The sequence below is a fragment of the Wolffia australiana genome, chromosome 4 (assembly GCF_029677425.1).
Source record: "Wolffia australiana isolate 7733 chromosome 4, ASM2967742v1".
Taxonomy (NCBI): domain Eukaryota; kingdom Viridiplantae; phylum Streptophyta; class Magnoliopsida; order Alismatales; family Araceae; genus Wolffia; species Wolffia australiana.
In genome coordinates, this window is record NC_135838.1 from 22,849,099 (window position 1) to 22,861,568 (window position 12,470).

Here is a 12,470-nt window from a genome sequence, read left to right on the forward strand (position 1 = left end):
AAATCATAAACCGGTTGCTTTCTTCATCAAGGTGTGAGATCATCACTAGATTTTCTCCGGGTCTATCGAATTCAAACCAATTGAATGATGAATCCTCATGAATTGGCATTGAACTTTCGAAATAACTTTTTTGGAAGAAAAAATCATCGATGTCTTCCGGATTGAGATTATTAGCCTTCTTTCTCATCGATTTCCGTTGAAGTTACATGAGGATTTGGCTTCTTTGTGCTTCTCAACTTCTAAGACCCTCTCTATCCCCGTCCTTTTCCTCTTCTCTCTTTCTTCCATTTTTGATTTTCTTCTCTTCTTAGTCTTTAATTTATTCATCTTTTACCCTTTTTCCTATCCATGAATTTCCTCTTAATCTTCTTTTTCCTCTCTCTCTTTCTTCCCGTATTTGTGTTTTAGCCTTCTGCCTCTTCTACCCAGTTCAATTCCCTGGTTTTTAGCCTTATTTCTCATCGATTTCCGTTGAACTTGCATGAGGATTTAATGAAAGTTTTTGGGTTTGACTTAAGTGTTCAATGAATGTTTGTATAATACAAGCATTAAAAATGTGGAACTCTTGACTTAGGTAAAGTTATAGAGGAGCATAAAACTCAAGTCAAACCCAAAAACTTCATCATAGTAAACCTGTATTTAATCTGTTCTGTTTTAGTATCCAAATTGAAAGCAGAGGCAGGAAGCAACTGTTTTCATTCTCAAATACAAGTGGACTAAGTGGGGAGGGTTTGGAGAAGAGTGATATCACGCATCCCATTAAAGCAGGAAGTCGGATTTAAGTCGAGAAAGCATCTTCTTTGACCAATACACTGTTCATCTTCCTTAAATTGCTTTAGTTTTTGCATTTGAAAACTGTGCAAGAAAAACGCAAAACATGAAAATAATAGGCTGATTGTATATGACTCTGACTTCTTAATTTTTTTTCACTTCTGATCAAGTTAAAGTTAAGATTTAATTATTGAGCTAGCGTCATTGTATGGCAAATTATTGGAAAAATGCAGGAGCGTCTCTGGGTTGAAGATAAAGAATGAATACAGAGAGTTTTTTGAAACGCACAAGTGACCGTTGGGGTCACATTACAGGTCTGAGTTCTCCTTTTTATCTTCATATCTTGCCATTATAGCCGAATCGCTCTTGGATATATATTTGCACATCATGTTTATTTCGCTTTATGATTGGGTCTGATTTCCGCATAGTATCTAACTCTTAAGTGTTCACCTTCCTTAAATTGCTTCAGTTTTTGCATTTGAAAACTGTGCAAAAAAAACGAAAAACATGAAAGTAATAGGCTGATTGTATATGACTCTGACTTCTTAATTTTTTTTTCATCCTTTTCATGAATAGAAATCTTGACTTCTTAATTGAGTATGGACGCATCTGCATATATTTTTATGACCATAGTTGAAGTATTGTCATCTTTATCGTTAGAGTATGGACTTAATGATCTCTCAAACTTTGAACTGGTGTTTGAACGTACTTAACTCATAGCACAAATTGCAATTATGATACAGAAACATGAATCCAACCGGAGGCAGTGACCCAGCCCAGGAAAGAGCTGGGTCAGGAGCCGTAGGTCCCGAACGTACACATGGGGGAACTTCCTGTGCCGCATGAGTCAACCTCGCATTTATCTGCTCCTCATCATTGACTACTTCGAACTGATGGAAGATGGATACTATATATGCATACTGTGCCGGGAGTTGAACCCACACAGTAAGAGGAGACCCATTAAGAGGCAAGCCGACAAAAGCACAAATGTGTTTTGGCGCCACTTCAAATCATGCCATCCAGCTCGTCATGCCGAACTAAAGGGCGAAGTCCCTGAAGAACGTGGTCAGAGACGCATCACTGACAGAATGCAGAGCAGACACTAGGGAGAGCCTAGCCAACGGGGGGCGATTAGAGTGCACACTCCAGATGAGACGAAGAATTTCATTGCATGGTTCGTATGCCTGACAGATTCACCCTAAAGCATTGTTGACAACGTCGCCTTCAAGGATATGTGGCGTTACGCAACACTTATCGACTTGGATCCTCCAAGTGCGAAGGTCATCAAGAAGTGGACCATCCAAATGCACGACCAAATGAAACTTGGTGTGAGGAAGCTTTGGGAGACTATGGCCCGAGTGTCACTCACTGTAGACGCGTGGACTGCGGAGAACGGGATCGGATTGCTAGGCATCACCATCCACTGGGTGGACGAGACATGGACGTACAGAGAGCGGGTTCTTGCCATCCGGGAGATCGTCGGCAAGCACAACGGGGAGAACATGACGGGGAGAACAGGCAATGGATGAGTTCTGTCTGCGGACGAAGGTCAGAACTCAGCCTGTTGATCGTTTTACTAGTAGAACTTGTTACTTTTCATGTCTAACGTAATTATGCAGGTCTACGCTGTTACTACGGACAATGCCACGGAGAATAAGAAGATGTTGGCTTTGATGGCGAGAAAGTTGAAGAGCGTAAACCCGACGTTTACTGCCAGGAGGCACGTCCCTATGTCGCACACATTTTGAATATTGTCATGCAAGCGGCGTTAAAAAGCTTCGATATTCCTTAGGCCTAGGGTATGGAACCCGAAGAAGGCGATGTGACAAGGACCACAGATCAGTACGACAGCGACCAGGACAATGATCTCGGTGATGTATACACAGTATCTGATGACAGTAACAGACCGCGCAAGCCATTATGTCTGGGTGATGTAGTTGCAAAGGTCCGCAACTTAGTGCAGAGTATTCGGAGCTCAACGCAACGAAGAGAACTCTACACCCAAGCCTGTGAAGAAGACCCCGAAGTCGGGGACTCCAACATGGTTGTCCTCGACTGTCCTACTCGATGGAACAGCACGTACACTATGTTCGCATCCTCCGTGAAGAAGCGTGATGTGCTGGACGAAGTCTCGACGGCTTTCGGCCGGAAGGCGACGTCATCGACGCTGTCGAAGAACGAGTGGGAATTGCTCAAACAGTTCTGCCGCATCCTTGGCCGTTTTGCCATGTCGACGAATCATGTTTGTAAGACAGTGACACCGGCGATCTGCGATGTCCTATATCTCGTAAACGGCCTCAAGCTTCACATGGAGGAAGTGGTCCAGCAAATCGAAGAAGGCACATTTTTTACATCTGTTCGACGCTTGCACGAAGGAGATCGTTCGAACATGGCACAGGAGTGTAGAGCGATGCTTTCTAAGCTTGAACAGTACGCGGAGATATTGTGGGTGAATGAGGCGATCACGGCCGCAGCATTGATGGATCCAATCCACAAAGGGGCAATGCTCCGCCCGGGGGTCCGAGAGGCGACTATCGCATACGTACGGTCGTTGTTGCCCGGCGATAGGTCGAGCCGTGTTCCGAGACGGGCTGCTGTGGAGGGGGAGTGAGGAGGTGAAGAGTTGGAGGAGTGGCTTAACATCACTATGCAGCGCGTGGAACCGGCACCAGTGACAACGCGGTCGGCCTGGGATGAGTTCAACCAGTTCCTTGCGGAGATTGTGCCAAACGAGGGTGTGTTCAATCCACTGTCTTGGTGGGCCACGACGGGGGCGAAGCGTTTCCCCTTGCTTGCAGCTGTCACGAGGGACTTATTATCCGTATGTGCGACGAGCGCCCCTGCCGAGCGCATGTTCTCAGTTGGCAACGCTATTGTCACGTACAAGCGATCGCAGCTCTCGCCAATCAGCATTGAAACACTAATCACTGTGAAGTGTTGGCTCCGTGCAGACAATAAACGTTGGTACAATGACATCGGGCTAGATGAGGATGCCGACGACGACGAAGATGGTGTGGTCACATGTGCTCGAGGTACACATCACATAACTGAACTAGATCTTCTTATTTATACGTAATTATCGTTACTTATCACCTATGTTATGCAACGCAGGTGATGATCAGTAGAGCACAAATCTTTGACAGAGCCGTTCGGAGTACGCTTTTTTGACAGTGCCGCAGTCATAGCATACGTGTAAATTTTTCTACAAATCTCGAATCAACGATGTGTATGGTTTCTTTTGAAAACGTAATTTTGTTCCCTTAAAATGAAAATTCCATTTATTTCTTAATTCCACTAACTACAATGTCAGATTAAATATACAGTTAATGTAATTCACTATATTAGTAACTGTATTTAGTCCAACTTGACTACATATTAATTACCTACTAGCATTAGTTGTTAGGTCATACTAACATTAGTACTTAATACACTAAGTACAAAAAGTAATTTTGTTCTCTTAAAATGAAAATTCCATTTATTTCTTAATTCCACTAACTACAATGTCAGATTAAATATACTGTTAATTTAATTCACTATATTAGTAACTGTATTTAATCCTAATTGACTATATATTAATTACCTACTAGCATTAGTTGTTAGGTCATAGTAACATTAGTACTTAATACTCTAACTACAAAACGTAATTTTGTTCTCTTAAAATGAAAATTCCATTTATATCTTTTCTTAATTCCACTAACTAACTATTAAACGCCATACATTTTCCTCAAATAACATTACAGTAATTGATATTTTTATTAGCTATATCCTCTTCTCATGAGGTTTTAAATTTTTTAACATAGAGAATAATGGGCCACGTAGTGGCTGAGATGTGATTTAACTGAAAAAACGGTCGAAGGTCTATATTGTCTCACGGAAGTTTGAATTTTTCGGTCTGGGATTGCAAATAACTGAACAAAAATCGCTGGATATCGATTTTCGATATCCGGATATCAAAAACCGATATCCGGATATCAAAAACCGATATCCGGATATCGAAAACCGATATCCAGCATCCGAGATCCGCCTCGTCCCTCCCCCTCCGATATCCAGTACCGATATCCGTCCAACCTTTGAGGGACGGATATCGCCCGATATCCGATATCCGATATCCGATATCCTAAACCGTCCCACTTTATCCCGGTTATCGGATATCGGTTGTCCAATACCGGATATCGGATGGATATCGGGACGGGCGAACACTACCGCTGAGTCGTACAGAGGAAGACAAAGAATGAAGCATTCGGCCTAGATACTGTTTGAGTAGGCCCAATTAAATGCAGAATTTTATAAAGCTGGAGGTTATCCATCTCATTCTAAGAGGGAATTTTATGAAAATATGTAAAAATGATAACACTCAATAAAGGAGAAGGGGAAAGAATTAAATTTTAAAACGTGGGCAGCGGTTCCTTTCGACGTTTTTTCCTTCTCTGCTGCCATGCCTTTTTCTGATAGTCCTCTGTTATTCCCTCCAGGTTATGTATTTCATGTTGAGTTATAATTTCTTATATGGACGATAATATGTTTTATCGTGCCTATAAGCAATTATTTAATGCCTAACTAAATCGATCCATTACGCTAATCTTGGGACTAATATGTTCCAGTAAGTATGAGACTTGATTATTATGTCCAGAGGATAATTCAATCTTGAATAGTGATGGGTTAAATTATAGAGAGTAAATAGGATAAGGATGCTCCTCTTGCCTATCAGTAGGAGCCAGCCGTTGAGTCACAGGTATGGTTTTCTTTGAGATATCCTGACAAAGGGTACTGCCAGACTCAGAAGACTACCTACCAACATCAAGATCTCCATGTAATCAGGTATGTTGTCTTTACTTCAAGTATATGTACTATCAGTTCTTCACATATTTTTATATCTTCAGTTCTTTATGTACTACCAGCTATTGGTTCATCCTTAAGATATTAATACATTTTTTTTTACATTTCCTTCTCGTCCTCGTTACTGCTTTTATACCTTAAACTATCCAGCATTTATCATCTACATCCTTAGTTTCTGACTCCTGGGGCTCTTTCTTCTTATCGATCAATTACAAAAGTCATACACCTTCACCACGTTCATATCTTACGCACCAAACTATGTCGATCTTCAGAAAACTGAAACATTACTGAGAGAGAGAGAGAGAGAGAGAGAGAGAGAGAGAGAGAGAGAGAGAGAGAGAGAGAGAGAGAGAGAGAGAGACGTAGTACATGTCAGTCCCACTATCAGCCTTACCAGTAGGTAAAGTTGTCCCTTTACCAGTTGGACGTTATCCCTTTACTCTCCTTCCCTCTTGCGTCCTCCTCCCTGATCTAGCGATTCTGCCCCTTTTTGGAGAGCTCTGCCGTCGCAGACCATCGACATTCAGGAACCTATCCCCCTTCTTGCGTGAGATAGTACCTCTTGTTCGACTCCATTCATTGTGTGTTTCTGTGGAGTTACTTCGACTAGACGGCTACGGTCAGCGGTTGCAGACCTCGTCTGCTTGTTAACTAAAGGTCGAGGTATAGAAGGGAACTATGTGAAATTGTTGACCATTTAGTCTGAGGAGTTTTCGCCCGCATTTCCGACACAGTTATTGTTGACCCTGCGCAAAGGGGTTATTCCCGGCAAATATTCATCATCTACGTCAAGATTTTCCAGGCGCTCAATATTTCCTTACGTCAGGGAGCGAGAGAGAGTGCGAGAGAGAGAGAGCGAACGAGAGAGAGAGCGAGAGCGGGAGCGAGAGAGAGAGAGAGAGAGAGAGAGCGAGAGCGGGAGCGAGAGAGAGAGAGAGAGAGAGAGAGAGAGAGAGAGAGAGAGAGAGAGAGAGAGAGAGAGAGAGAGAGAGAGAGAGAGAGAGAGAGAGAGAGAGAGAGAGAGAGAGAGAGAGAGAGAGAGAGAGAGAGAGAGAGAGAGAGAGAGAGAATCCTATAGGCTCCGGCACATGATAAATGGATTACGTAACGAAGGGAAACGGAGACATTTCAAGGAAATTACAGGAATGCAGAAACGACGATCGCCGTCCCGACGAGCCACAGCGCAGGGATCGCTTCCAAGGGCTGACCACTTGGGTGAGACGGCGAGGTAGGCGACGCATCTGGGGACGCGCCGTCGAGGTCCGAAACCGCCGGCAACGGTGGATCAACCACGTCGGCCAAAGTAAGGGCCGGCGCCGGCGGTTCCGTCGGCGGCGCCGCTCCTGGCGCAGCCATTCCCAGCAGCGAGCCAGGCTGCACCGGCAGGATCGCGTATCCATCGACGGCGGTATAGTTATAGCACGGACTTCCTGCCGATGCCAATTCATTCATAATTATCAAGATCAAACACAAAATGTAGGCATGAAGATTAGCTTACTCAAATATGCGGCCGCCGTGGCCGGAAACTCGGTGACGACGCCGTCTGCGCCGAACTGGGAGATGTAGCTTGCGGTCTCGACGACGGGGTCGGCGAAGTAGTCAAAGGCGACGGCCATAAACTCGTTGCGGAGAACGGAGACGAAGACGGAGAGGTTGGCGGCGTGCATTTCGGAGACGACGTCGGTGGACGAGACGAGGAAGCCGCCGGAGGTAGAGACGACGGACGATCTCGGAAGGTTGACGGCGTGGGCGACGCGCGCGATGGCCTCCACCGTGGGCGCCGGCGCGTCGCTCACCGTCTCCTTCACGAGAAGAACTCTCCTGTAGGATGGAACGGAGTCGCGGAACCTGGAGAGAACGGCGCTGTCGTCTGACTGGACCATGACCTGCCTGGTAAAGCTGGAGTTGCCCAACGCCGCGGTCGCTGCGCCTACTGCGTCTAAGCCCTTCTTAGATGCAAGAAACGCGGCGTTCTGCATGGCAACAGCTTCGTTAGACTTGAGTGTAAGATTCGGGGACGGATGTTCCGTCGGCTTGGGACTGACGGAACGAGACTGAACGGGCAATCCGTTCAGTCCTCCGTCTCTGAGCTTCTCTTTCGTTAGGTAATTCCGTTCCCGTTCGTGGGTTTGGAGGGAATGCTGACGGGACGTAAGGAGAGATGATTTTCAAATAAAATATTGAACGGAGCTGAATAACGGGAAAGAATGGGGCTCGATGAGGGTTGCGTTCCGTCCCGTGCCGTTTGCACCTTAATTGAGAGCCCTGCTCGTTATTTATAGATGAGCAGAGTGAATCCAAAATCACCTCGATGTTGACCAAGACTCCCTTCGCGGAGGTGGTCTGGGCTAGATCAAGAAACTCCGGGAGCGTCAAGAGCTTGCCAGCGTTCTTCATCGCCGGGTTCCTTTTTAAACCGGCATTCGGTAGGGGGCTCTTCAGTTCCGCTGCGAAACCACAACGCCGCGGAAAGAACCAGTAAGAATCACAAGCTACACAAAGGAGAAAAATCGAGAGAGAGCAGCCGCCATGCACGGCGTCGCTTACGCTTCAGTCTCTGAATCTCGCTCCAAGTGAGATCGAAGGAGAAAATGCCAGTGCTGGGCTGAATCTCGGGGACAAGCGTTGATTTGGCCATGAACGTGGCCGACGCGGTGGTAAAGCTCGTCAGGTCCGCGGACCCAAGGCAGATGGCAACTCCGTCGTTGGTCATCTGGACAGAGCAATCTATGATGTCTGCTCCGTCTTCCACCGCCCTCTTGTACGCGAGGTCCGTGCTGCCCGCGAAGTCCCCACTAGCGCCGTTGTGGCTAATCACCAGGCCCTTGCCCGCGGTGCTACCCTTCTGGCCTTGGGCGAAGCAAGCTTCAACGAAGGAGATAGAATTTTAGCGCTAATCAATGCGCTAAAAGCTATTTCTTTTGTCAACGGGAGTGCAAGAAGGAAGCTCACCGATGGCTTCGGAGGCGGAGGAGGGAAAGTCGGTGAGAACCCCGTCCACGGCGAAGTCAGAGCCGCCGACGAACTGCAGATACTCAGCCGTGGGGTCGTAGCTGTAGTTGTAGCTGCCCACCAGGTCGTTGGCGAAGGGATAGGCGAACACCTCCAGGCCCAGCCTGTGGGCTTCGGCAACGAGATCCGACGGCTGTCCGAGATAGTGAGCCTCATCGACGGGCCAGATGTAGCCCTTGGGAACGAGGATCCCCGAGCAGAAGGGCCTGAGAGCGGAGAGGTCCTTGAGCAAGGACGCGTACGACTGGCGCGTCGTCGGCTCCGTCTCGTCCTCTCCCAGAACTCGCAGGACGAGCTTCGTTTTCGTTCCTCTCCCCACCTTCCTCGCCATCTTCTTCAAGAAGCTGACTTCAGGTGACGACAGGTAATCCACCGGCATGTGAGCCGCGACGTTGGCCACGTAACCCGCCATGTCTTGGCCGTGTTCACCATAGAAGGCGTCGTACTGGAGAGATCACACACAAAACTTGAGGTTTCAGGCACGGTGTAAAGATAAAATAATTGAGAGAGAGAGAGAGATATTAGATAGATAGATAGATAGAGAGAGAGGGAGATAGAGAGAGAGAAAGATAGATAGATATATATATATATATATATATATAGAGAGAGAGAGAGAGAGAGAGAGAGAGAGAGAGAGAGAGAGAGAGAGAGAGAGAGAGAGAGAGAGAGAGAGAGAGAGAGGGAGGGAGAGAGAGAGAGAGAGAGGTACCTGGACGTTCAACCATAGGGAGGAGGGGCGCAGGCCCCTGACGTCGTCTAGAGAGGTGATGGGGTACGCGCCGTCGAAGATATTGGGGCGGGAGAAGACATTCTGGCTCGCTGGGAGCTCAACCAAATCGCGTAAGGCGGGAGAATAAGAGAGAGAGAGAAGAGAGAAAGAGAGAGGGGATCTCCAGAGATAGATACCTGTGACGTTGGAGAAGATCTGTAGGGCGGTGAAGTCGATGGAGAACCAGCCTTGGAGGGGGCTGCCGTTGACGTCGTACGTTTTGGCGCCGCCGGGGAAAACGTCGGCGATATTTGTGGAATTATCAAGGCGGAGATCAGTCCGGCAGATGCCCACGCCGTCCTTGGTCAGCTGAAGATCGCAGAAGAGAACTACGTTGGACATGCTCATCGCGTTCGCAAACAAAAACGCCGCCGCGGTCTGATCCGGGAATATCCCCGAGTATCCTCCCCGCGCCACCACCTTCGGAGCCTCTCCTGACCATCAACCCTTGACGTGAGCTAGAAGAATAAGAGAGAGAAAGAGAGAGAAAGAGAGCGAGAGAGATGAGATTACCGCTGAGAGTGGGCCATTTCGTTGCATGAGAAGCGCCGGCGAGGAGAGACAGGGCGATGAAGATGATAGAGGCGGCCATTGCGTTTCGGTGTAGAGGCATGGAGAGGCCTGCTTGGGACAAAAAGAGGTGTAGGAAACGCCTTCTTCCCGTTGCCAGAACCGATAACTCCTAGAGTTAACGCTGAAAACGGCGAGAGAGAGAGAGAGAATCCCGGTCACGCAACGCTGGCTGGATGGATGGAGAGTTATCGGTTTCTGTTGCTCCCCACGCTGGCTCCGGAAACAACGTTCCCTCTCTCGCTCACCTCTCTCTCTCTCTCTCTCTCTGTCTTGCTGTTTTTGCTCTTTAAAGAGCGGCTGTTCCCGGGCAATTTTTAGATTGTGCATGGATGAAGGACAACGAAGAATAACAATATAGGCGACTGCCACCTATGTTTGCATTTTAGCCGCTAACCGGTGGACAAGCCGTTGACCATTGACTAAATTGATATTTTCACAAAAAATGGACTATATTTCTCCCTTCTGCCGGTTAATCGTTGCAAGTTTTATCTGAAAATATGGCGGAATATACTGAGCGATGCTCGAACACATCGCATAAAAAGGCATTTTATTTGAATTATATGCCAAAGGATGATTCAGTCTGCGGAGAGGAAACAAATCTGAGAGCCATTTGGAATCCGCGGATCCATGTAGACTGAAGTTATTCCATCTTGTGCTAGCCTCAGGTTTAGAGACTCAGTACTTTCTCCCACTGCGGCCAATCCCAGAAATTTTGAACGCACAAACCGTCAATTCAGTCAAATGCCCCCCTTATTCCTCGTTGGGGGATCAAGTGACTTATTCACCATATAAGTTTTCGTGTGCATTTTATCTGTTGAAATACTACTTTTTTTATTGAGTATCTACGCTGTGCCCCACATGGACATGCTATTTTAGTTTCATTTACGCTAACTGATAAAAATTTAATTTATAAGAAAAATGATATTTTTCGGATAAAATAACATTTCATCTGTTGCCACCAAAATTTTATGTTTATCAGGAAGGTTTTCAATCATCCTTTCCTCCTGGCTATTAACTAATTGGACTTTCAAACCAATCATTGCTGTAACTTTTGTACGCTACATGGTCCTTGATAGATGCATCATCCATCTAATTTACCACAGAAGAGAATTTTGCGATTTTTCAGCATTACTCTGCTAAGAGATGGAACCTAAAAACACTGGAAACCCTAAGCATCAGGTGAATTAAACATGCCAAATAGTAGGTAGGTACCATTAGAAGACTACAAATTCAATCTAATCCTACCTATGGACCATCGATACACTTTAAGGATGGGAAAATGGTCTTATTGGAGGTTCTAGCTGTTCTCTAGTCTTGTCAAAAAAATAGACATCCATCATCGTCTGCAGCGATGGACGGATGACTGAATGGTCATCCGTCACTCATCATTAGTCATCCGTCATTCATAACGAATGACGGATGCCGAAAATGACATACGGATAACGGAGTAGGGTGTTACTAACGATATCCGTATCCGATATCCGTTATCGGATATCACGATATCCGTTATCGGGAAAAGTCCGAAACGTGTACGATAATGATAACGGACATTGATAACGGATAACGGTTAAGGGTAGAAAATGGATAACGAAAACAGATATCGTTAAACAGATAATGATATCGGATACCGATATCGTTAAGTTAGCTACGATATTGACTACGAAATGATAAGTTTTCGAGAACCGATAACGTTAAGCCCCTCTCTCTCTCTTGGTATCTCTTGTTAGCGCATGAGCGTAGCTTGAAGAAGGAGAGAGGAGGAAGGAGAGGAGAGGAGAGAGAGAGAGAGAGAGAGAGAGAGAGAGAGAGAGAGAGAGAGAGAGAGAGAGAGAGAGAGAGAGAGAGGAGAGGAGGAGGACACAAGCGTAAGCTTTGAAATTAAGATCTTTGTTTTTCTTTATCAAGAACATTGGTGCGTACTATATACTGTATTATGATACTAAAGATAGTAAGTTAGAAAATCAGAAAGTTGTTTATGTGTTTGTAACGGCTATGGATCGAACGGCTTAGATCGTTCGATCCGTTTTAATCATAACCATTATAATGAATAAAACGGCTATGTCTTGATTAAATTGGGGCCGTTAGATCCTATCTATCTCTGCCCTTTCTATCTTTCAACCTATCTATGTTTAATCTTATATTTTCCTATTTTCTAATCTCTAACGAGTATAGTATACGTGTCTTTTTACTATTCGCTAATCTTTTATTTTAGTCCCTATTGGCTGATGGCGAGTTTCCGTTGTCACTCTTCCTCGTTCGTCTTCACCCCCCTTCAAGTACAATGGCCGAACCCCGACATTGAGCTTGTCCCGAAGCATCTGGAAATGCGGTTGAGGTAGCGGTTTTGTTAGCGTGTTTGCCAAGTGATCGTCCCCTTTGATGAATTTGACTTGGATGTTCTTAGCAGTGACCTGTTCACGAACAAAATGGAAGTCGATTTCGACATGTTTAGTTCTGGCATGAAAAATAAGATTAGCTGCTAAATATGTGGCGCCAATGTTGTCACACC

General features: G+C 45.9%; 1 protein-coding gene across 1 annotated transcript; it reads right to left on the reverse strand.

Annotated features, from left to right (window-relative positions):
- Positions 1-6,744: 6,744 nt before the first annotated feature.
- Positions 6,745-9,980, reverse strand: LOC144702562 (glycerophosphodiester phosphodiesterase GDPDL7-like). Its single transcript, XM_078574609.1, has 8 exons — positions 9,902-9,980; positions 9,526-9,828; positions 9,329-9,438; positions 8,560-9,064; positions 8,155-8,472; positions 7,915-8,054; positions 7,106-7,580; positions 6,745-7,037 (listed from the first exon to the last, which is right to left on the reverse strand). The coding sequence occupies exons 1-8, from the start codon at positions 9,978-9,980 to the stop codon at positions 6,745-6,747; spliced, it is 2,223 nt and encodes a 740-aa protein (XP_078430735.1).
- Between the last annotated feature and the right edge of the window lie 2,490 nt (positions 9,981-12,470).

Coding starts and splice junctions, on each gene's coding strand:
- LOC144702562 (XM_078574609.1), bottom strand. CDS start 9,980: ATGGCCGCCTCTATCATCTTCATCGCCCTGTCTCTCCTCGCCGGCGCT. Junction 9,829..9,901: donor GAAATGGCCCACTCTCAGCG/GTAATCTCATCT, acceptor TCAAGGGTTGAT/GGTCAGGAGAGGCTCCGAAG. Junction 7,581..7,914: donor GAGTCTTGGTCAACATCGAG/GTGATTTTGGAT, acceptor GTTGCCATGCAG/AACGCCGCGTTTCTTGCATC.